Source organism: Rhinopithecus roxellana, chromosome 14, assembly GCF_007565055.1.
Source record: "Rhinopithecus roxellana isolate Shanxi Qingling chromosome 14, ASM756505v1, whole genome shotgun sequence".
Classification (NCBI taxonomy): domain Eukaryota; kingdom Metazoa; phylum Chordata; class Mammalia; order Primates; family Cercopithecidae; genus Rhinopithecus; species Rhinopithecus roxellana.
In genome coordinates this window covers 79,409,028-79,434,653 of record NC_044562.1, presented here as the reverse complement: position 1 = coordinate 79,434,653, position 25,626 = coordinate 79,409,028, and the positions used below count along the sequence as shown (strand labels likewise).

General features: G+C 41.6%; 1 protein-coding gene across 8 annotated transcripts in view; it reads left to right on the top strand.

Annotated features, from left to right (window-relative positions):
• Positions 1-25,626, top strand: part of NOSTRIN (nitric oxide synthase trafficking) — a 63,566-nt gene that overhangs the window by 12,604 nt on the left and 25,336 nt on the right. For 5 of the 8 annotated variants that reach the window (XM_030916832.1, XM_010354410.1, XM_010354407.1 and 2 more), the window contains 5 exons: positions 12,089-12,172; positions 15,955-16,017; positions 16,219-16,300; positions 19,283-19,345; positions 22,354-22,452. In XM_030916832.1, coding sequence (XP_030772692.1) covers positions 12,089-12,172; positions 15,955-16,017; positions 16,219-16,300; positions 19,283-19,345; positions 22,354-22,452 — 391 coding nt within the window. Of the gene's footprint in view, positions 1-12,088; positions 12,173-14,687; positions 14,753-15,954; positions 16,018-16,218; positions 16,301-19,282; positions 19,346-22,353; positions 22,453-25,626 lie in introns of all 8 variants that reach the window. The other 3 variants (XM_030916834.1, XM_010354408.1, XM_030916835.1) reach the window with 3 other exon arrangements.

Sequence of the window (25,626 nt, the reverse complement as noted above, 5' to 3'; positions counted from 1 at the left end):
GTTTTGGTACCAGTACCATGCTGTTTTGGTTACTGTAGCCTTGTAGTATAGTTTGAAGTCAGGTAGCGTGATGCCTCCAGCTTTGTTCTTTTGGCATAGGATTGTCTTGGCAAGGTGGGCTCTTTTTTGGTTCCATATGAACTTTAAAGCAGTTTTTTCCGATTCTGTGAAGAAAGTCACTGGTAGCTTAATGGGGATGGCATTGAATCTATAAATTACCTTGGGCAGTATGGCCATTTTCACAATATTGATTCTTCCTATCCATGAGCATGGTATGTTCTTCCATTTGTTTGTGTCCTCTTTTATTTCACTGAGCAGTGGTTTGTAGTTTTCCTTGAAGAGGTCCTTGACATCCCTTGTAAGTTGGATTCCTAGGTATTTTATTCTCTTTGAAGCTATTGTGAATGGGAGTTCATTCATGATTTGGCTCTCTGTTTGTCCCTAACAGCCAAATTGCTCTGGTTCCATGACAGAGAAAGCGGGAGGGGCCATCTAAGAAGGCATTTCTTCTATAAGAAAATATTGTTATTGGTCCCAAAGGAAATTATTTTAAATAAGACCAGTTATTTGTATGAATCCTACAAATTCAACTCATTACCTAGATTAGAAAGCCACCTTCTGCCTGCAGACCAGGAAGAATCTATGCATGTATCAGCCAGGCATATAACCTGGGTTGTAGTCATCTAGGCATTAATTATTTCATATCTGAGAGATCAAAATTAGTGCCTGGTAGAGAGCTGTTGAAGATAGAAGACAGGCAATAGATGATGCCTGCTGGTAAACAGACTCAATAGTGAACTGAAAAACTCTGGGGGCGGGGGGGTGGGGTCACTGCTTGAAGTCTGTCTCACTGTTTTTCCTTTTTCTAGATCACTCCACATCCCCACCTTGCCACCGACATCCACTTTCTTCGTACAGTCAGAGCCTTCATTTCTTATTTTTGTTTTCTTGAAGTCTCTTCCTATGGCTGCCATCTGCCCTGAAACTATTAATGTGTGAAACCCTCCAATCACTTATTCTAGAGTGACAAATATGTCCAGTGGGGAAGAAACACTTGGGTAGCTGAAGATATCTCCCCTCACAGCTTTACCTCCTTATAGAGAAGAATTTAGAATTTGAACATCTCAAGAGTCTACTGATTAGCAAAATTACAAGCACATTCCTAGATAAAGACTGTATAGTATGAGTACAAAGAACAGATCTAATGTTTTACCTAGATCAAAAAATATTATGCTACATATTAGGTCATTTATGTAATAAATGCTTTTCTGAACATTTTCTAAAGCTAAACGTGTACAATTAAATTATTTCCCCTTAGCAAGAAGCCATTTTTAAAGTTGTTTTGTATTGATTCCTGGTAAATGTACATTTGCAGTGTCTCCTCATCTTGAGCTTTCAAGTTTCCTCCCCTTGCTCAGCTTTTAGATCATGTAGTTAACCTGAAGGATGCTTGTCCACACTAAAAGAGATGGCATTTGGGAAGAACTGTTTTCTAATGGACACAAATATTCTATTAATCTATGAATATGTGGCACATTATATACTTTTAGACAGCATTCCTGTGTATTAGCAGGCAAAGACATAGGCCACTTCACTTCTCAGGGCTGGATCATTTCTCTCCCACACAGTGATGTGATTCTGAGGTCACTCCCTCTTCCTAGTGTGTTTGAACTGAGTCAACAATTATGTTGGTTATGGTTATTAAACCATATCAACAAGGATGGATGGTCACAGCATGGCTGGGATTACATTTACCTCGACTCTCCCCATTTTGTGAAGTCAGAAATTCCTCCTCTAGATATACATTGGATAGAAGGCTGATTCCCACCAGCTATCTAGAAATGAGCCTTGGCCTTATTTTCCTCTTAAAGGTGGGCTTATTACATGTGAACCAATGGTAAGCTTCCCTTGTATTAGAAAAATACCTGGAAAGCCATTACTCTTCAAAAGAAACTATCTTGTTACTTACGGTTACAGACAAGTAATGGGAAACCCAATAAGAAAGTAAAATGGTAGTCTTGGAATATATTCAGTAGGCATTTCCATTGAGGGTTATGACAGACAACGATGAAGGCAAATCCGTGACCAGCAGAATGCAAGATACAGTGAAGGAGGACATGGGGTTTTGAATGAGGGGTACCTGCCACCTAAAATGCATTCAGTAAATACTTACAGACTGAATAAATAAATAAATGGGCTGGGTGCAGTGGCTCATGCCTGCAATCCTAGCACTTTGGGAGGCCGAGATGGGAGGATTGCTTGAGGGCCAGAGTTTGAGCCTGGTCAACATAGCACAACCCATCTCTATTTTCATAAGAAATTTTTTTAAATAAATGAAAGATAGTTAAGGGTTTTTAAAAATTATTATACCTACATTATTAGAACAAGGCCTTTACTGTCCTTGGAGGTGTGCATTTCCAGACCCCTTACTTAAGAGCTCCTGGAATGTGGTTCTGCTTGACAGAGTTCTGCATTAGCACTTGGATACCAGAGGCAGCACCACAGTCAAGCTGCCAGGCCAGAGAACGTTTCCTTTCCAAACTCAGCTCCTCTCTTGCACTTATTCTGATTGAGTGGTGATAGAAAAGTGCAGTTGTTACTAAAACACCCTTTTGCCTGGATATTCTGCAATTCATGGTCATGCTTAGCTTCTTTTATCCAATTAGCTACTCCAGCTTCTTTTTTCGCAGTAGCGAACAGATTTAGCCAGAGAAACATAGCAGCTCCTACAATGCCTAATGCCAAAGTTATCAGGTTCACTTTAATACAATTACAGATCAGATTTAAAGAGACAAAGGTACATTCTCAGAAACACTTTGTGAATGTTTGGCTTCCTGCATTCTCATAGCTAATGTTTAAACAGGCTTTGACTGGAAAATCCATTGTTCCTCTGTACAGGAGTTTAAGATCAGGTTTTCAAATGCCAAAATCTGCTGCTCTGAACTTTAAAAAGAAAAGAATAAAAGAAGGAGGTATAGTTGGCCACTTGTTCAATCCATGATTCACTGCAGACACTGTCAACAAAGCAATAACAAATTGAAATTAAATATTTGAAAAATCATCTTCCACTCTACCATTATCCTGGGTGACCTTAACTCCCACAGGTGTAGCTCTCTTGCATATTGATGATTTACAAATGTGCAGTGCTAGGAACATGTCTAAACCGTACTTCAAACTATATATTTCACAGTATATTGGACATTTCCACCTAGAAGTCCCATGGAACCACAAAGTCAGTATGTCCAAAACAGGGTTTATCTGCTCCTCTCCTCCTTCTGGGAACCACTGCCCAGTCAATCAAGCTCAGTGCCTGGGACCATCCATATCCATGATTCTGTCCATCTCAATTCATGACTAAGACCGTATTTCTCTCTTTGAAATTCCTTTGATATCCATAGCTTTCTTTTTATTTTATGGCCTCTTCCACTGTTCTGGCAAAACTCTCTCAAACTATTCTGTCTAGGAGTGCTGCCTTATAGCCGTGGAGTTTGTATGCCGCACAAAGGCACACGGCTGAGTGAGATGAATGGAGGCAGAAATCCAATCCACTCTTACCCCTTAAGCCTTTTACTCTGACAGAGCTGTGCCCCTTTAGAGGACGCCCGTTTCCAATCCAAGGAAAGTTACCTGAACTTGCGGGCTAGCTGTGGCCCTGTGCCTGTCTTTAATGCAACTTTCACTCTGTAGCCATGACCCTGTTTAAGACCCTTCAAAGACTCCCATGACCTTTAGGATAAAATTTAGCCCTCATCATTTTATAAAAGGGCCTTTGAGATCTGAACTCTGCCTTCCTGTTTACTTTGTCTCTCTCCATCTCCGCATGATCCCTGCCTCTCTCCTTACTGAGCCACTTGCAATCCCACCCCACTTGTATCCCACTCACACTCCTGCCATCACCACCACTGCCACCATACGTGGGTCCCTGCATTTGCACAGGCCATATCGCCTGCCTGGTAGATGTTTCATCACCTTCATTGCCTGGCTCCATTCAACACATTCTTTAAGATCCAGTCATCCCACCGTGGCAGGCCTTCCTTAACTCCAGTCTCCAGTCTCAAAAAAATGCTCCTCAGTTCTATGTGCAGAATTACTGCTTGCATCTGTCGTAGCTCTTACAGCCTGCACTGTTATTCTCTGTTCACTTGTCTGTCTCCTTTCCTAGAGGCTGAACTCCTTGAGGGTCTTTGTGTTCCACGTGACTAGCATGGGCCTGGCGCAGAGTAGGCATTCAATAGACACTTACTGAGTAAATGAAGACACTAATGTATGAGTGACTCTGTGCCTTCCAGGCACTCATAACGTTAAAGAAGATCAAGTTAGGCTATTTCTGAGGAGTCATAAGTGGGTATGTCAAAGACACTTACTGGCATAATATGTAGCATATTATTTTGAACAAAAGCTAGAAAAAATAATAAAATCACAGGAGAGACCATTTATTCAGACCATAGATCAGCCACTGTGTTAAATGTGTCTTATTCTTGATCTCTTTAATTATCTCACAACCCACAGCATACATACTTCTCTCCATTTCTGATTTACAGATGGGGATATGGAAAATATGATACATTTGGATTCCTACCCAGCTCAACCCAGGCTCAGTGCCAGGGTATCCCCAGGTGGATAGGCAGTTTTGGGCACTGCTGTGGGGGACCCACCATGCTCAGGGGGTCCTGGTTCAGCCCCCTTCGCAGAGTCTTAGGGTCCTCTATGGAAAAGGACAGCAGCAGTCATGAAGCCCAGTGGCTTTCAAACCTTACAGCTCAAGGGGTTTGTGGGGAGCCCGCGGGGGCTACCTCAGGGGGTGAGGAGGAGGTTAAGTGGGCAGGGCTCTGCTTCCTCCTCACTCTTTCTCCCTTTTGATTAAAAGTTGATTAAAAGATCTGATTAGATCAACTTGACTGGTATTTATATGATACGCTGGGATTCTGTATAAAATTTTGTTTCCCTGCTAAAAAGCTTTGAAAACTGCCTTTCTCATCCACTTTACCTGAATTCCCTCACCACGACACTCCCTGTCCTCCCCTACCCCACACACTAATGCACTAAGCTTGGGAATGAACGCACACTTGAGGCTCTGAAGTTCTAGAGCTGCCATCGCTCATATTTACCCTGGGCCAGAGTGAGCCGGGTCTCAGTGAGACTCCCAGACTAGACACTCAAGAAGGGCATCATTCAGGTCTTATCCTCCTGTTTCAGCAATTTTTATACTGTTCTCAGGAAGCAGAATTAAGACAATCAGTAATGCTGCAGTGGGCTAGCAAGTGAGCCAGCCACTCCAATGACAGAGCGTCCATATGAAAATGTGTTTCAAGCTGCCGGTAATGAACTTTACAACCTGTTTGTAAAAGGAGTTTGTGATGGTCTTTCAAAAGACATACCGATGAAGTTTGGATGGAAAATATCAGGACATCCACCCCCAAACCGGAAGCTGGTGCTGGTCCAAAGAAGGAACTTAAAAGATGTGTGATATCCTGACAGAAGAATTTGATGTTACTAAAATTCCTTCTCAATTTATAACGAAGGGAGGACTCTGTCACCTGCTTCTTTCAAGCATGAGAAGGGCTTAGCCCTGTTTTATGTTTTTTAGAGATGGGGTTCTCATTCTGCTGCTCAGACTGGAGTGCAGTGGTGCAATTACAGCTCACTGCAGCCTCAAACTCCTGTGCTCAGGAACTCCTCTCACCTCAGCCTCTCAAGTACCTAGGACTGCAAGTGTGTGCCTCCACTCTGGGCTAATTTTAAACAATTTTGTAGAAATGGGATCTTGATATGTTTCTTAGGCTGGTCTCAAACTCTTGGTCTCAATGATTCTCCCTCCTCATCCTCTGGAGTAGATGAGATTACAGGCTCAAGTCACTGCTCCTGGCCTTAACTCCATTTTAATTAATTCCTCATAGACACAGGGGGGCAACTACAGTTTGTTTTTTAAACTACTTTTCATTATCTTAATTTTACAAAAGCAGGATAGTCTAAAATTGATTACATGGTCACATATTCTTACATTTTAATTTGTGCTTTATCTAAAATACTGAATCTGAAACCAGATATTTTCCATCTCTTCTTTCAAAAATATAATTTATTTTAAAATCTAAATCAAACAGTCAAACATTGGTCTTTGACTTATCAATTGGCCTTCATTATTACTAATGAAATAATATTGTCCAGCCTTGCATGCTGAGAGAAAATTAGAATATAAATGGGTTAAAAGTCAGTACATGTCATTTTCTTGGTCCAGAATCTTTTATAGTGTATTAAAAATTTTTTTAATTTTTAATTTTTGTGGGTATATAGTAGGTGTATATATTTACAGGGCAGGGTCCAGAATCTTTAAAACCACTGGAATATTCTGAGATTGAGTTGCCTATCAAAATATATATGCATCACCAATGCAATAGGCCAAGACAATTGCTTGGAGAAGGCATTTTAACTTGTATTAGCTATGGTGGCAGTAGAATGGAAAGAAAAAAATGGGAAAGGGCTAGAGAATTAAGCACAACGTCTTTACAAGCTTGTTTCTGACTATTTTAATGAGGGAATGAAAATTTCACATCTCAATGTGAGATTAGCTCTGCTCTCTCTACTCCCTTTGCATGTGGTACTTTTTCAGCTTGAACGGAGATAAAGCACCTCCTTTTGAGAGATGAGAAGAAATCATTCTAAGTGGGGTATGCCTTGCTGCCTCTGCCTTGGGAAAACACCTAGGTCATTTTATTTCTATTTAGCAGGCATCCGGAAAGGATGCATATATTGCCTCAATAGACCGGAAGCATGGAAGAGCTGTGGAAGTGTGCACGGAAGAGCATGGAAGTGTTTGTTTCCATTTACAAACATTCTGACTTACAAAAATAACAGCTTTCTTCACGCTTGCCACTTGGAACATGGCTTCGTATAAAAGAGCGATTCTCTCGGGAAGAATATAACCATTAACATCTGTTGAGATAAAAGCCATTCAGGGCTAGAGGCCTGGGAGAGGTTTCGTTATATCTATGCAGAAAGAGTGCACAGTGACACTGTCCCACACCCATCCTCCCCACCACATTTCATTTCCTTCTGTCTTGCAGAGTAATTTGCTCAGGTTCCCAAAATGGTCATTAGGATTTAAAATGCAAGAGTAGATGATTGCAGCCTGCTTTGCTTGGTTGATTTGAATGCTAGTTCTAAACCCTTCGGGGTCATCAATAAGTTACAGGCAGAGAGAAAGGGTACACTCGTGCTGTTCAGAGAGGCAGTGTCCAACTCACTCCAGCCCAAAGTGTTAGCTCAGTGACATTTGCTGTCAGAGCCCCCATCCTTCCCACTTTGCCAGACCCTCAACATCCCCACTTCCTATTCCCAAATGCCTTACAACTGCACAGATGCCTTTGGAATAAGCCCGGAAGCTCATTACGTCTGCACCGAGGCTGCTGTGAATTGGGACTCCAGCTACACAGCCTCCAGGAGCTATGCTGATTCAGAACACTGCAATTAAAGGTGAAGTGAGAGGCGGTATCAATTTTTGAAAGCACTTTTGTTCCACTTCTCCCACAATTCTCCATCTGCAATCTCTTCCCTAAAACTTCAGAGGTAGGAAAGAGGTGTGGTAAAGCAGGCAGGTTCCCCAGCCAGACTGCCCAGGGTTGGAATCTAAGTCTGTCACCATCACTTCCTTCCTGTGTGCCCTCAGGCTAGTGACTGACCCAACTCTCTGTGCCTTGGTGTTCCCTTCCATGAAACGGGTGGACAGAGTATACCTACCTCACGGGTTATCAGGGATTAAATGAGGAAATATACCTAAAGCACTTAGAGTGATGCCTAGCACATTGTAAGTGCCCAGTAAGTGTTGGAGGTTCCTGTTTCTTGCCTAGGGAGAACACAGGTCAAGCATCAGCATGTCACAAAGGTGATGCAACACCTTTGTCAGGAGACCACTGTTTGGACACTCTCTTTATGTGCAATATATAGGAACTTTTAACCTGTATACCATGCTATAAACCCACAAATCTGCCCTGCTGAAGATTTCTAAGGTACTTGTCTGTAAAGAGAAGACTCCCAACACAAGAAATGCTGTGTGGTAGTTGAACCTCTTTAGGCTGGTTTCCTATCATGCTCAGGAGAAAGCCGGCAGAAACACCGGGGCCCAGGAGGACAGCTGGCCAAACTAAAAAAAAAAAAAACCCAAATCACCTCAAAGTGAACAAGCACCCCTTTTTCATACCACCAAAGCTCAACTTTTTTTTCCCCCAAGTGGAATAAACTTAACAACATAAAGGAAAGCAACACTTCTTTCTGGTGTCCTTTTTAGGTCTGCTTAGCCTCAGAAACAGCTTTGTACAGCCTGCAAGAACATTCTGAAAGTAGAATTGAATTCTGAGGAAGAGGCTGTGACTGACAGCATTACCTTTCCTGTAAGAAACCATTCAGGATTGTTCTAGAGCCAACAGACAAGAAATCTGGGGATTCTTCCTCCCACGCCATCCCCACCTCTGTGTATTCCTTCTGGATACACAATAATCACATTAGAAGAATTAATATTTAGTAAGAATGATTTTTGTGCCTAGCACTGAGCTGAACATTATAAAAAGCATTATCCTATTCAATGCTCTTTGTGCTGCTTCCAAGAAAGAATGCAATGCTGGAAAGAAAAGACCTAAACAGCCCTCTGGTTAGCTTTCCTGGACTCAGAAAGGGTTTATGTGTCTAGCTATTTCAAGTGCTAGACAGCAGTGTGCTCTAACATCAGGGCTGAGCACAGCTCAGACTACAGAGACTGCATCTAAACAGCTTGTTAATTTACAGTTCTCAAAAGTGGTGAGGTAAGAACAAGTCTATGGTAGAGACCAGTAAGAATTCCAACCAGGACCTGGTGGGAAGTCCATTCACTTATTCATTCATTCATTTGTGACATACATGCTGAGTGCCTGTTATGTGCCAAGCACTCTTCTAGGCCTAGGGATACAGCAACGAACAAAGCCATTCTTGATCCTTATGGAACTGTTCACATCCTAGGGGTGTTCACCAGAGTAAACTAAAAAATTATAATGTGATACAAGATACAATAAGACACAAATAAAACTGTAAGAGGAGAGTGGCGAGGATCATTTTTTAGATGGGGCAAACCTCTGAGGTGGTGATGTTCGAGCAGCTCCTGTTGGGGATGACACAAAGGAGAATACCATGCGGCTATGTAGCAGAAGCACTCGGCAGAGGCCACAGCAAGTGCAAAGGCCCCGAGGCAGGATGGCAGTTGGCCACTGAGTAGGAGTAGAATCAGCCAAGTTGTGACTGGCAGGAAGGGAAATCAGAGAGACTGCCAGAGTCACGTGATGCAGAGCTTTACAGGTCAGTAGCAATCGTTCCAGACACTGAGCCCCTAGTAGACTTGGGCTCTTAACACATTTTATTTTTCATAAAACCCCCTTTAAGTGGGTCATATAACTTCTTTTTAACAGTACCTGAAGCCACTCCTACTGAATGGTAGAGATCTCCTGGGGTTCCAGAGCATCTGAGTTCATCAAGGGTGATGGTCTCTCCCAGCTGGCTGTTAACCAGCACTCTCTTTTTCTCTTTCTCTCCATCACCTGGGACATATTCCTAGAGCAGAGAAATCTATTTTTAAGTGCAATGAGATATTTATTGACTGGCTTCATTGTCTCAAAATACTGGCCTCAGCCTTTCCTTATGTCTGGGCAAATTCTGACACCAAATGGTTGTTTTCTGCGGCCAGGCCTTAACATACATCCTACAATGACTTTCTTACAAAAAGTGATAAAAACAACTTAAAGCACAGCTGTACTAACAGAAAAAAAAAAAAGAATAATAATTTAACAATAGATCAATAGCCCATCATCTCTGGATTTCATTTTATAGAAGAGGGCTGTCTTTCTTTCCTCAGTCTATGACATGGAGTTAATTTGTGTGAAAACATGCAGGTATTAGACTAGTTATTAGAGAGCTCTGGGATTGTTTCCCAAATGAAATAACATCATAAATAATTCTAAAAATACAATAAAAATAGATTAACAGACTGAAAAATGCAGTGAAAACTCTTAGGGTCCATATTAAAAGGGAAAACATAATATACATTGAACTTAATTCCCTACATTTTTATTCTCTGTAGTCAAAAGTGATATGAAGATGCCCTCATTTTAGCTATAGATGGTCCTATAAATAGGACATGGTAAAATAGGTTTAAGATGAGAGTGATTCAATCTATCCAAAAGAACCAAGGGGTTTGCTTTTGGAGGGCATGCCCGGACTTCCTACTGAGCCCTGTCCTGCATAGAAAGTAATAGAAATAAAAAAAAAAAAAAAAGAAAGTAATAGAAATTCATTTTCTAAATCTGGTGTTGGCTACCACTGCAGATTCCCATTAGAAAGTTACTGCTTGGTTAATCCAATCATTATTTATTTTATTGCCAACGATTATAATCTAGAGCTAATCTGATTAGTGCTAATATCCTGAGATCAGTAGGACAGTTTTCTGTTCCTTACTAGTTGTATTTGTTTTGTTTTTATTTTTGTTTAAGGTGGAGTCTCGCTCTATCACCCAGGCTAGAGTGCAGTGGCACAATCTTGGCTCACTGCAACCTCCACCTCCTGGGTTCAAGCAATTCTCCTGCCTCAGCCTCCCGAATAGCTGAGACTACAGTCGCCCGCCACCATGCCTGGCTAATTTTTTTATTTTTAGTAGAGATGGGGTTTCAATGTGTTAGCCAGGATGATCTCGATCTCCTGACCTTGTGATCCGCCCGCCTCGGCCTCCCAAAGTGCTAGGATTACAGGCGTGAGCCACCACGCCTGGACAATTGCATTAGTTTTTAGGGCCGTCATAACAAAGTACCACAGACTTAGTGACGTAAACAACAGAAGTGTATTGGCTCACAGTTCTGGAGGCTAGCAGTCAGAGGTGCCTTCTGAGGGCTGTGAGGGAGAATTTGTTCCGTGCCTCTGTCCTGGCTTCTGATGATTTGCTGGTAATCTTTGGCATTCCTTGGCTTGTAGATGCACCACTCAGATCTATGCCTTCATGTTCACATGGCGTTTTCTCTGTGTACATGTCTGTTTATGTCCAAATTTTCCCTTTATATAAGAACACATCCATATAGGGTTCGGGCCCACCCTAGTGACCTCATCTTAACTTGATCATCATCTGCAAAGACCCTATTCCCATATGAGGTCACATTCACAGGCACTGGGGAGTAGAACTTCACCTTCTTGGGAGACACAATTCAACCCATTAGTGTGACGTCAAAGGAGCTTAGTTAAAAACTCTTCCTTTGGGCCCTGCACAGTGGCTCATGCCTATAATCCCAGCCCTTTGGGAGGTCTAGACAGGTGGATCACCTGAGGTCAGGAGTTTGAGACCAGCCTGACCAGCATGCTGAAACCCCGTTTCTACTAAAAATACAAAATTAGCTGGGCATGGTGGTGCGTGCCTATAATCCCAGCTACTTGAGAGGCTGAGGCGAGAGAATCGCTTGAACCTGGGAGGTGAAGGTTGCAGTGAGGCAAGATTGTGCCACTGCACTCCAGCCTGGGCAACAAGAGGGAAACTCCATCTCAAAACAAAAGCAAAAACAAACCTCTGTCTTTTTAGGAGCCTGTTGGATACCCTTCAGGATTATGCTTAAGGACAAGAGGATCCTTGTAGTAAACAAATCATCTCTTTATGTAGGCATTACATTTTCAGCCTGACCCCTCCTTCGTGCATACATGTGTGCATGTGTGTATCTGTGTGTGTTTGCTTGATTTCTAGGCAGCGCATCCTTTTTTTTTTTTTTTTTCTTTTTTTTGAGATGGAGTCTTGCTTTGTCGCCCAGGCTGCAGTGCAGTGGCATAATCTCAACTCATTGCAACATCCGCCTCCCATGTTCAAGCAATTCTTGCACCTCAGCCTCCCAAGTAGCTGGGATTACAGGCTTCCACCACCACACCTGGCTAATTTTTGTATTTTTAGTGGAGACGGGGTTTCACCATGTTGGCCAGGCTGGTCTTGAAGTCCTGGCCTCAAGTGATCTGCCTGCCTTGGCCTCCCAAAGTGCTGGGATTATAGGTGTGAGCCATTGCGCCCAGCCCAGCACATCCCATTTAACTAGTCTTTTTCTAACAGGGCAAACCTGGAAATTAGCTATGCCAAAGGACTTCAGAAACTGGCAAGCAAGCTGAGCAAAGCATTACAGAACACGAGAAAAAGGTAAGTATTGTGGCAGAGGTAAGGCAAAATCATCCCTTTTTTTCATTTGTTTTGTTTTCTTTCGAGACAGGGTCTTGCTCTGTTACCTGGGTTAGAATACAGTGGCACAATCACAGCTGACTGCCCGCTTAATCCCCCAGGCTCAAGCAATCCTCCCACCCAGCCTCCCATATAGAGTAGCTGGGAGCATGCCCTGCTAAATTTGTTTTTTGTTGAGACAAGGGCTTACTGTGTTGCCCAGGTTGGTCTTGAACTCCTGGGCTCAAGTAATCCTCCTGCTCTGGCCTTCCAAAGTGCTGGGATTACATGTGTGAGCCACCACACCCAGCAAAAGCATTCTTAAATATAGTAAAAAGTGACATATGTTCCACTTCAGGTTCCTCTTCTAAACATGGCAAGTACATCACATCAAGCATGGCTTCCAGTTCTTGGGCACTTAACTGTGTGCATGCACTGTGTTAATGCTTTACTGATACCTCCATTTAATCCTCATAAGAACCCTTGAGAGGTCTTGTTATCCCTGTTTACAGATAAGGACTTGAGACTTGGAAAGTTCAAGATACTTCCCCCAGTTACCCAGATCATGAGTTGCACAGCTGGATTCTTCCTCAGTGTTTATGACTCCTAAGGCCACATTCATAATAGGCCTTGGTAATGACATTTAACTTGGGAAGTGGTGTTGTAAAGTCAGATTGCCTTGGAGTCAGGAAGTATGAATCCTATGTTTTCTCTACTCTATGACCTTTGACAAGTAACCTGGCCTCTGTGTGCCTTTATTTCTTCCTCTGTTGGAGAGAGTAATAATATTTGCTCTATTGTGTGTGCGTAGGCATATTAAATAAGATCACGTGTGTGACGAGCTTAACACATTATGTGCTGAAAGGTGTTGGTTCACATTCTTTTCAATATATTGCAGCACTGAGAATGAAGTAGTTTCTTTTATTGGGAGAGAGAAGAAAGATAGTGGTATACCAAAAATAGTTCATTCGTGGTAATTTGCTACAAAGATTCTTGACTAATGCATGCAGACGTGCCCTTGAACTGGCAGTGCCATTGTGGAGGTCTCTTTTTTTTTTTTTTTCTTGAGACGGAGTCTCGCTCTGTCTCCCGGGCTGGAGTGCAGTGGCCGGATCTCAGCTCACTGCAAGCTCCGCCTCCCGGGTTTACGCCATTCTCCTGCCTCAGCCTCCCGAGTAACTGGGATTACAGGTGCCCGCCACCGCGCCCGGCTAGTTTTTTGTATTTTTTAGTAGAGACGGGGTTTCACCGTGTTAGCCAGGATGGTTTCGATCTCCTGACCTCGTGGTCCGCCCGTCTCGGCCTCCCAAAGTGCTGGGATTACAGGCTTGAGCCACCGCGCCCGGGCAGAGGTCTCTTCTGATGATGAAAGAGATAAAGAGGGGAAAGGAAAAAAAGAAGCCTTCTGGAGCTGGTATTTCCACTCTTCTTTAGGCATCAGCCGTAATAACAAATGGTGACTTTGAAAGTGCTCTTTTAGCTTTATTTTAATTTTTAGGACAGTCTTTTAGTAGACTACAGTAAACCAGTATAGCACAGTGGTTGAGTATAGATAGACTGCCCAGGTTTAAATTCTAACTCTACCACTTACCAGGTGAGTGACCTAGGACAATTTATCTTATCTCTCAAGATCTCTTTAAAATAAAAGGAAAGCCTATCTCTTATGGTTGCTGTGAGAATTAAATGCGGTAACAGAAGAAGTGTGCTTAGCAGAGTACCTGGCAGGGAACGAAAGCTCTGTGAATGTCCATTATGTTTTTGATTCGAATTGCCTCCTGAGGAATGAGGGGTATAGGGGTGTAGGGGTGTGTGTGTTGTGCTGCGGCTGTGGCAACCAGCAGAATACTACCAAAGAGTTGGCAGGTCCAGAATGTTAGGCCAACTGGGATTAGTACAGTATTTAACAGTAAACATTAGTGAATTTTTATCCATACTCAAATCTGTGTTAGGTACTACAGATATCTTATTACTTCATTACTTCTAATTCTCTTTCTTTCTTTCCTTTCTTTTCCCTCCCTCCCTCCCTCCCTCCCTCCCTCCCTTTTTCCTTCCTTCCTTCCTTCCTTCCTTCTTTCTCTTTCAGTTTTTATCCCGTCTTTTCCCAGGTGTTGACCAAGTTACTTCTACTTTAAAAGATCAGTTAAGTGAGGGCCAGAGATTCTTCCAAGGTCATGCAGAAAACAAAGGGGGAGCATCTCCATTCAGACACAGGCCCTTCTGAGGCCACATGCTTGGTCCTGTCCTGATACCCAGCTCCTCCAAGGGGCAAATGTCAGATACTCTACCCTAAAATGTGCCTGACTTCATTTTTTAAAAATCACCTATATTGAGTTTTAATTTACATGCAATAATAAGCACCCATTTTAAGCATATGATCCGATCAGTTTTGACATATGTAAATACCCTGTGTAGCCACCACTAAAATCAAAATGTGGACATTTTCATCACACCAAAAGATTTATCATGCCTGTTTGCGCTCCTTCCCACCCAATCCCAGGCAACCACTGATCTGCTTCCTGTCAATATAGATTCATTTAGTGTTTTCTGGAATCTCCTATAATTGTAAGTACATAGCAGGTATGCTCTTGTGCCTAAGCTCGTATCTGGCTTTGGATGCGTAGAAAATCTGTCATCTTTTGGTCTAGTTCTCTTATTCTTAGACTGCAGGATGCAAACTAAGGCATTTTGAGGCAAAACCTCTGCACCATTCTGATTAAGGCAAGGATGCAGATCTACGCCCTTCCTCTTCATCAGAATGTACACAGGCCTCTGTACTTGGGTTTCTTGATGTGACTGGACTTACTATCCTGACTGTTGAAGGCAGACCAGATAGGGCCACTGTGGGAGAAAAATGACATCACACTTCCTAATCCTCCCGCTATGCCATGAGGGATTAGGTAGCATTATCCTTTGTGTTAAAGTGAGCTACTGCTCATGGGACCATAAACTATCTGAGCTGTTGTCCTCAAACCCAGCAGGGAACAGGAGCCGGACTCCAACCCCAAGGGCAGCAGCAGGACGTGAGCAGGGCTCTCAAGCCCTTTATCACTTAACTTTTCTGAGTCTCAGTTTTTTCATACCTATGTGTATCCTATGACCAACCTGTTCTCACCCTTGGCTATTTTATTTCCCCTATTTTATTTTATTTTTATTTCTTATTTTTTTCTTTTTGGTGGTGAGAGGGGCTTAGGGGATAGGGTCTTGCTCTGTTGCCCAGGCTGGAGTACAGTGGCATGATCATAGCTCACTGTAGCTTCCTGGGCTCAAGCAATCCTCCTACCTTGGCCTCCCTAGTAGCTAGGACTATGGGTGTGCATCACCACACCTGGCTAATTTTCAAAATTTTCAAAATTTTTGTAGAGAAAAGGTCTCGCTGTGTGTGTTGCGCAGGCTAGTTTTGAACCTGTGGCCTCAAGTGATCCTCCCACCTCAGCCTCCTAAAGTGCTGGGATTTACAGGCACTTTAGGAGACTGAGGTAGTGCCAGCACACCTGGCTATTTCCACTGTTTTATACAGATATGAAATAGGAAATGAAAATCTAAATGAAAAATGACTGGAAAAAAAAAGCAGTGTATATAATGAGTATAGTGCAAATAAATGTACTGGCAGAATTTAATCTCACAGAGAAATTGAAATAAGGTTAGGGAAGTGAATGCAATTGTTGAATGTGGTGAATCAGATGTGATGCTGTATTTCTAGCCAGCACATCCTATTTCCTAGGAAAATGACACTCACCTTTGTTCCCCACTGTTTTTGCCTTTAGCTGTATCAGCAGTGCCTGGGCCTGGGCCTCAGAGGGAATGAAATCCACAGCGGACCTGCATCAGTGAGTTCTCCCACCCTGGCCTTTCTCCAACTCTAAAGGGAGTCATAAATATTTAAAGTGGGTGTGCTACAAATATTCCACTTCCAACTTGCACTGAATTGATGTGCCAGAACACACTACTTTGTTTCCCCAGAAAGTAATTTGGAAAGTAGATATAAACCCTGATATTATGCTTCTGTGTCTTTTATGTTTTATTTCCAGAAAACTTGGCAAAGCAATTGAATTGGAAGCAATAAAACCGACTTATCAAGTCCTAAATGTACAAGAGAAGAAGAGAAAATCAGTGAGTCCAAACCTTTCTTTACTTTTCCTATTTAAAGCAAGATTCCTGTGTTTAGCCCAAAAAGGAAAAGGTGATCTGAACGTGGTACCAGGTTTCAGGAATTTATCCTAAAAATAAAATAAATACTTGTATTTATTTTAAAATAAATAATAAAAAACACAAATCCAAGATTTATGTACAAGGATGTTTGTTAGAGCATTGCTTATAATAGTGAAAAACTGGAAACTACTGAATCATTCAAAATAAATTGTGATAAATTCAAGCAATAGAATAATTTGCAACCATTCAAAATCTTATTGTAGAAGAATTTAATCACATGGGGATTTTTTTCACAGTATACTGTTAAATAAAGCAGAACCAAAAAGTCTAATTTATACAATCTCAACTTCATAAAATGAATATGTATATATTATATATGTATAGAGAAAACTGGCAGAAGCTTCTCAAAATGTTAATGAGTGATCTTTAGATGGTGAAATTGGAGGTTTTTATTTCATTGTTATACTTTTTTTGCATTTTTAAAACAATTTTATCATTCTATTTGTAAATAAGAGAATGATAAGCACAATTTTTACAAAGATGTTTTCTAGCTTATTAGCTTGGTATTGTGTAAAGGTAATAATGGGTACAATCCTCAAGTATCCTAAAAATTACAGAAAAATAATTCAACAATCCTTTCAGGGGCACCTGGTCCTCTGATAGCAGATCCTCTACTCTTTCTCTGTGCCTTTCCTTCTAGAACAGTTTTTCTTTTTTTCCCTCCCTCCCTCCCTTTCTTCCTCCCTCCCTCTCTCCCTCCCTCCCTTCCTTCCTTCCTTCTCTTTTTTTTCTCTCTCTCCCTTTCTTTCTTTTCCTTTCTTTTTTTGACGGCGTTTTGCTCTTGTTGCCCAGGCTCGAGTGCAATGGCATCATCTCGGCTCACTGCAACCTCCACCTCCCGGGTTCAAATGATTTGCCTGCCTCAACCTCCCAAGTAGCTGACATTACAGGCACCTGCCACCATGCCTGGCTAATTTTTGTATTTTTAGTAGAGACCAGGTATCACCATGTTGGTCAGGCTTGTCTACAACTCCAGACCTCAGGTGATCCACCCATCTCGACCTCCCAAAGTGCTGGCATTACAGGTGTCAGCCACTGCCCTTGGCCTAGAATAGTTACATTTGTGTTCCTTTTTCTTTTTCTTTGTGTATTATTCAGTAGTTAAGCACTTTATACTCTACTTCTAGGCAACATAATTGGGTGTTTAATAAACACCGCTTGGCTCTCATAGGGTTGGGGTTATGGTCACTGTTTGTTTCAGGACCAGGTGCAGGTAAGATGTTTGTAAGCTGTGGTAGGTAGGTGGTCCCTGTGAAGGGAAGGGGTGGTGGTTAAGGGGGAGTTTCAAGGGAATACAGTCAGATAAAGCACATCCTCAGGGGCAAGTCAGAAGGATGAGGAGAGGTATGAAAGTTCTGATGGAAGAGAAATGATTTTTAAAAATTTTATTCAAACTCATTAAGCTGAGTCAGGAAGTGGAATTGATGTTTGTATGTACATAGGTATATTTTACCAGAAAGGATGCTCTATTCAGTTTCGGGTGATGGACAGAACTTGATGGGAATTACTAGCAAGCAATATAATCTGCCTTAGCAAGCCAACTTAATAAAAACCAATTCATTTTTGGTCTATATTTCATTGATTACAAAGTATTTTTCACACTGCATAATATAAGTCATTAGCATTTCTTTAATATTTACCATAAATGAGGCACAGTCCTGTGATAATTGATCACAGTGCTTTAGTTAATGGATGTCATGAGCACCCCCAAACTACTGGTCCTGTTTTTCTTCTTTTCTGCATTGCCCCTCTCCACTGCACTCCACCATCCCACTCTACTGTCACAAAAGATTACATTTTATTTTCTAAAGTGAACTTGTTCCACGTTCCAGCCACATACATGAAATCAAAAGTGGCATAGTACATAAAATATTTTCATTGTGTCTGTTACAATGAACCATATACTCTAAATTTAACCAACTGGAAAAAAATAAAAGTGTAGCATTCGCTAGATCTCAGAGTGGTTGAATAATGGCTGATTGCTGGGTCTGTGTTCCGGGGAAAAATGTTCTGCTGTAACTTCCATCAGATCTCCCTGGGAAGTTGTCTAGATCATTTTCATCATTATTATTACTGTCTCTTTGGCTATTTAAAAGCAAGGGAAAAAGTTAATTATGATTAAGAGTTCAATATCTTTGAAATTACAGCAATATTCACTTCAGGGGCAATGGAGACACATAGTAAAATTGGCACTGTTAGGACTGTTACCAGTTTTCATGGTGTTGAGGTTTTTGCTGCATGGATGGACATCGAAGATGATGTGATGGGACTAGCAACAATATCAGCTCATGCAAGGGCCTCTTGCACATGACTGCACATGTTTGCATGCTTTTTACATTCTTATAGATTAGAAATAATTATTTTACTAAGTCCTGTTACTTGACACAGGGATAAGATAATTTGTCTAATATGTCCATTGTAGGATCTTGAAATTCCCATGAATTGTAATAGTGATTGATAAGCTAGTACTGTGACTGTCTTAGTTCAGGCTGCTCTAACAAAATACCATAAACTGGATAGCTTATAAATAATAGGAATTTGTTTCTTACAGTTCTGGAGCTGGGAAGTCCAAGATCAAGGCACCCGCACATTAGCTGTCTGATGAGGGCCCACTTCCTGGTTCATCAGTGGCTATTTACTCACTGTAACCTCAGATGGCAGAAGTGGCTAGGCAGCTCTCGGAGTCTCTTTTATAAGGGCACCAATCTCATTCATGGGGGCTCCACCTTCATGATCTAATCATCTCTCAAAGACTCCACCTCCAAATACCATCACTTTAAGGGAATAGGTTTCAATCTATAAATTTTAGGGGTACAAATATTTAGTCTATTGCAGTGACTAAGAAGAAAGCAAAGCTTTGTTTCCTTTTTCCTTCTTCAATAGCTTGACAATGAAGTTGAAAAGACAGCAAATCTTGTCATTAGCAACTGGAATCAGCAAATTAAGGCAAGTATCCACAGATATCATTTGTGTAAACTCAGTTTTTAGAATTGAAGTGTTTTGCTTTCATACAAATGTGATGACATGTTCTAGCATTAGTACTTCTAAGTGCTAACTGAAGAGAAAAATGTTTCCTTACCTGAGTTGTTACATAGATATATTTTTCACCAAACCAATGGAAGTGCATGGCTCTAAATATGATTATTTAGCACTTATTATGTGCTTAGTGCTATACATTTATGTGTTTAATCATCACAACAACCCAATGTCATACGTCATTGTGCATTGCCCCATTTTACAGATTAGGCAATGGAGATAGAGAGAGTTGAAGTAATTTTCCCAAGGTTACAGAGCTGGTTAATGGTTGAGCCAATGGTTGTCACAAGTTGGGTTCCAGGGTCACTGCTCTTAATCATTACATTATGCTGACTGCCATTCTGTATAATTTGTAACTTACAGCAAATGATAAACACCACCTGGGTTTTGTTTTTTTCATTTGTAGAAAGGTGTTAGTGATATGTACATCACTAGTGAGAGTGGCCCAGTGAGGGGTGGGTAGTGATATGTAAAAGGGGATGCATATATCAATTGCATGAGTATGTGGGGTCCACTTTTTGTGCACAGCACTATTCTAAGACATAATTTTTTTTTCAAGTAATTTAAAATTTAGTTGGCTAGATGACATATGTGCAGGAAATAGGGAGTACATTCTAAGGAGAGGAATTACGATCTGATGTGGGAAGCTAGAGCATATCAGTATGAGTTCTGAAGCAGAGAAAGTAACAGATGGGATCCATATGCACAGAAGATTATTCTAGAACAATGTAGTATAGGAGGAATTCATTTCAGGTAGAAAGGACTAGCAGTAAATCTGCTAACAAGACTCAATGAACCCCTCTGAGAAGACTTGTTCTCTAAGTGTTGAAATCCTTTTTCATCTCCAAAGCATTGGTGCCCACAGAGAACCTTTACAAGTAAACAGCCACTGATGCCAAATAACTAGAGACAGACGCCCTCAGAAACAGGCAAACTTGGTGTTACTTCCAAAGCTTCTGCCAAAACTGAGGATTGACTCCATAAGACCAAGGACATTAATCAACCGGGCGCGGTGGCTCAAGCCTGTAATCCCAGCACTTTGGGAGGCCGAGACGGGTGGATCACGAGGTCAGGAGATCGAGACCATCCTGGCTAACACAGTGAAACCCCGTCTCTACTAAAAAAAAATACAAAAAAAAAAAAAAAAAAAAAAACTAGCCGGGCGATGTGGCGGGCGCCTGTAGTCCCAGTTACTCGGGAGGCTGAGGCAGGAGAATGGCATAAACCCGGGAGGCGGAGCTTGTAGTGAGCTGAGATCCGGCCACTGCACTCCAGCCCGGGCTACAGAGCGAGACTCCGTCTCAAAAAAAAAAAAAAATGTATTTGATATAAGTGAATTTCTATGTCCACAGTAGTTACAATGGTAAAAGGATGCTCCTGAGAATCACTTTTATAATAAGTCCCAGCAACAGTGTCCAGTCATTTGTTTTCAGTTTTGCCATGGATTTTATGAGTTTTCTTTAAAAGGAATTGTTTTTTTATTTTTTTTAAAGAAATAGAGACAGGGTCTTGCTATGTTGCCCAGGCAGATCCCGAACTCCTGGGCTCAAAGCATCTGCCCACCTTGGCTTCCCAAAGTGTAGGGATTACAGGCATGAGCCACTACACCTGGCCTTTAAAAGGATTTGTTTTTAAAAATCCATTTTCTTTAAATATTCAGCTTTCACAGGAATTCAGTACAATGAATCAAAAGCCAGAAATAATGCTGAGAGGCTGCAATTGCTCCCAAGAAAAAACATCTTTTATCATTTCCCAGTTTCTATCAAGTCATTTTTCTAAATAAAAGATTTCATTTTTTTTTATGAAGAGTGACAGAGAAATTAGAGAACATAAAATTCTTGGGCTATAATAAATTTCTCCCTTGAAGTTACAATTCAAGGGATTCAGCATGTCAGTAATGAAGTACAGTCTATTTAGGAGACTCTAATGAAAAGCCTTAAAGGACCAAATATTCATGCCTCACAATCTTATTTCCCAGCAGGCATGTGGCTGACAGGAGGTGGAGAAAGAGGGCCATGAGCTTATTTCTTTAATTTTCCTTTGCAGAGGTTTCTCACACTTAGAGGGAGGCAGAAGGCGTTGCCTCTGATTCCCAAGCTAAAAAGCCAAGGAAGAGAGACCTCCCCTTTCCTATGTGGTTTGACAGTCCTTGCAACCTCGAGGCAAAAGCCAAAGTCTTTCAATCAGCCTACTTCCTGAACAGGCTAAATCCAACTTAAACCAAATTCTGTTTGCATAATTTATCTCTGGAGCATCATCTTCAGCTAAATTCAACTAGGTAGACTAGGAAATTATCCCCTAAATCCTAACCTGCTCCAAGGGGTCAGCATGAACAGGGTAGGGAGACTCTGAGTGCTCCTTCCTTCCCCACTTCTTTCTACTTCTCCAACTCCAGCAAGTGCAGGGCGTTTCACAAGATGCAGACAAATGCCCAGCTCTCAGGCTTGGCCATCAGGAAGCAAATTGCAACCCTTGCCACACGTTTTAAGATAACATCTTAAAAAAATCTCAATTGTAGCCTAGGTTGATGTAAAGAATGATGCAGGCAGTCTTCAGTGTTTGTTGTGATTTCTTCTGTGGTAAAGCGATTAGGCTCACTAGAACATGATTTTGGAAGTTTGCAGGCCTTCGATGATTTAGCAAAATTCAAAACCCTCTTGAGGGTACCCAATATAATGAAAAATATGCAGGAGTTCTCAGGACAAAGTGTTAGCTGCTCTGATGTTTTAGGTACATTTTGAAGTGAGGATGGGAATGAAGAACTAAAAGTACGCATTTTTGTTTCAGCCTTTGGAGGATTCTAGGATACATAATCGTTAAAGCTAGCACATGAATGTGCTTTGTTCCAAAAGAGAAGAGTTTTCTCTTGGCATCAGCCTCTGCTCCTTTTTTTGTTGTTTGTATGTTTCTCACTGTAGGCCAAGAAGAAATTAATGGTTAGTACCAAGAAACATGAAGCACTTTTCCAGCTTGTAGAAAGCTCCAAGCAATCTACGACTGAGAAGGAGAGGCGGAAGGTAAGCTGTCGTGGCTGGCTGAGTGCATGTGCCATAGAGATGGATGGGCTTGCTGCCCTTAGCTACAAACACAAGAGAATGGGTTGATTCCTCCTTCTCTGTGGAATCCCTGCAGAGATGTAGCTTGACAGAGCATAAAAGGGGATTCCAAATCATTCCTTGTGCGCACGTGCGCACACACACACAACACACACACACATTTTAAACTTTATTTTAATTTTTTTAAATAGAAGGGATCTCACTGTGCTGCCCAGGCTGGCATCAAAGTCCTAGGCTCAAGGGATCCTCCCACCTCAGCCTCTCAAGTAGCTGGGACTACAGAAGCATGCTACTTTGCCTGGACCACATGTATTCTTTAAAAATATTATTGACAGATGACAAATGAGACCAATGATGCCCAAATTTTTTTGAAAGGAAACTCTATTAATATTATCTTACAAAAACCTCTCAGCTAAAACCCCAAATAAGTTAAAAAAATACTTTATATATGTTGTTTGTTACATATAGTACTTTATGTATTATGTTAATATGTTATGAACATTATGAAGCATAAAAGTAGAAATGTTTCCAGGATGAGATAAAGATGAAATAATATTTGAAATGATTAGCAACCATGATGTCTTTAGATAATCATTAAGTAATGTTTTCAGGAAAAATATATACTTGGAGCAAGGTTTAGCCTTAACCATAGTAAATTTAAATGCGTATTTCTAATAGTCTTCTTGATAATTTTTTTTTTTCTTGAGACAGAGTCTCACTCTGTGGCCCAGGCTGGAGGGCAGTGGTGCAGTCTTGGATCACTGCATCCTCTGACTCCAGGCTTCAAGAGATTGTCCCACCCCAACCTCTGGAGTAGCTGGGACTATAGGTGCGCACCACCAGGCTCAGCTGATTGTTTTTTCTTTTTCTTTTTTTTTTTTTGCATTTTTAGTTTAGGCAAGGTGTCACCATGTTGGCCAGGCTGGTCTCAAGCTCCTGACCTCAAGTGATCTGCCCGCCTCAGCCTCTCAAAGTGCTGGGATTACAGGCATGAGCCACCACCCCTGGTCAGCCTTCTTGATAATGTTTTATTTGTTCATCAAAATTTTTGTCAGATCTCATTTCACTGTTTGCCCTTTCACGTAGGTAGTAACACACTCACAACCAGGAGAAGTGGCAGCGTCAGCTCGGACATTTTGCTGTGGATTCTTTGTGATTAAATTGTTAGTGGAACATCAATCTACAGGTTCTTGGCAGAAATCTTCTAAGATATTTGTGCATTTTGTTTATGCTAACCTAACTGGAGCCAGATAATGTCTGTAAAACTACATGGCCCAGGTATATGTCAATGGCCACATGTCCCAGATGCTGGAAGGGAAAACATAGTGAGGGCCTATGGCAGCTTTCCAGGTTGCAGAATCCCCACCCTCCTCCCAGGCCATATCGGAATCCACAACTGTCCATGTGTGAGCACCAGCGTAGACTCATATATTAAGTAAGAGTAAGCTTGACCACTAAGTTTTCAGGCAAAATGAACACAAATAATATTGGGGTATAGGAATAAAATAAAGATTTTCTGCTTACACCCCAACAGGTTATCTTGCACACCTCTTGTGGTATGTGCCCCAGATTGAAAACCTTTGAAATAGTCAATATCTTCTACAAAAGATGAGTCCCTACTAAGGAAATGCAGCCAGCACCACTGCAAACCCCTTAAAAGGAAGAGAAAACTGTCATTGCAAGTAGCTCTTTAATCTGAAGAAATATCCATTGAATAACTTAAATTCATCGTTAGCAAGATTTTGCAAGAGTCTTATTTCTTTCCATGTCAGTCTTCACAGTTGGAAATGATCATAACAAGTATTGAATAATGAGGCAGCTTCCAAGGAGGTGAACCCACAGTCTGTTAAAATACTCAGTGCCAGGACCTGCCTAGGCATTCTGAGTGCTCATTAGAAGCTATTCTTTATTGATGTCATGCAATAATAAAGAAAAAAGCATGGCAGCTAAGTGGTGAATTTCCTCTTCCTGCCCTCATTAGCAGCTTCCCTGGGAAGTAAAGGTCCACAGTGCTCTCTCCTTCCTCCAGCTGGTAACCATAACCTTGGTTGTTACTCTGTCACACACCCATGCCATCTTCCCTGCTTAATCAGGCAGCTTTTGTTAATCCTGAAGCTGAGCACCCAAGAGGGGGGCATTCATTTTCTCATCTCACACAGAAGCACTCATGATCACCTGAGCTGAGGCTCTGTGCTGCTCAGCAAATTCTTCCTTGTTTCCTGCCCAGGAGTCTTGATTCTCTCACCAGAAGCTGATCTAAACCTCCGTTCTCCTCACACCTCCATCCACGCACTCCTGGCACAGTATCTTGCCTCCTACCTCACAGAGTAAATAGAAGTCAGCACAGCCACCTGCCTACTGAAGTAATAGCATTTACATATCTGCAATGGAGAGGCCAGTTCTCCATCCTGTGCTCTAATCTCATCCCATCCTGCCTCCCAGAGGCCCTCTCTTGATTATCCCATATTTCCCATATCTTGGACAGCCCTCTCCCTAATGATTCCTTCCCACCAGGCTTCTATAACTCCCCCTGTCTTATAGTCTGTTCAGGCTGCTATAACCAAATTCCATAGATGGGGGTGGCTTCAACAACAGACATTCTGGAAGTGTAGGTGGAACCCTCATGACCTAATTTGGTGGGAAGGCACAAATAGTCTATTGCACCTTCTCCCCATCTTACAAGAGTAAAGAAAGTTGCAGGGACACTTATTTATGGGGTCTTCCGTTCCTCTCCAGATATTGTCATGTCTCCTTTTTACAATACATCTTAGTGAAAGGGGTGTCTGCTCTGTCTCCACTTCCTCATCTTCTGTTCACTCTTCAAATCACCCTAATCAAGCTTTCCCCATCTTTCCACTAAGAGTGTTCTTGCCATTGAAAACAATGTCTTCTCACTGCTAAAGCTAACAGGTACTTTCCAAGTCTTACCTTAGTTCACTTCTCGGAAGTATTAAGCATTGTTTACTTCCCCTTTGTAGACACATTCTCCTCTTTTGACTTTAGTAACAACTCATGCTTTTGTTTTCCTCTTCCTTTCTGTAAATTTTAAATTAGATTCTTTATGGGCTCCCTTTTTTGGCCTGATCTTTATATATTGCAGTTTCTGAAGATTTCTCTTCTGGGCCTCACTCTGTT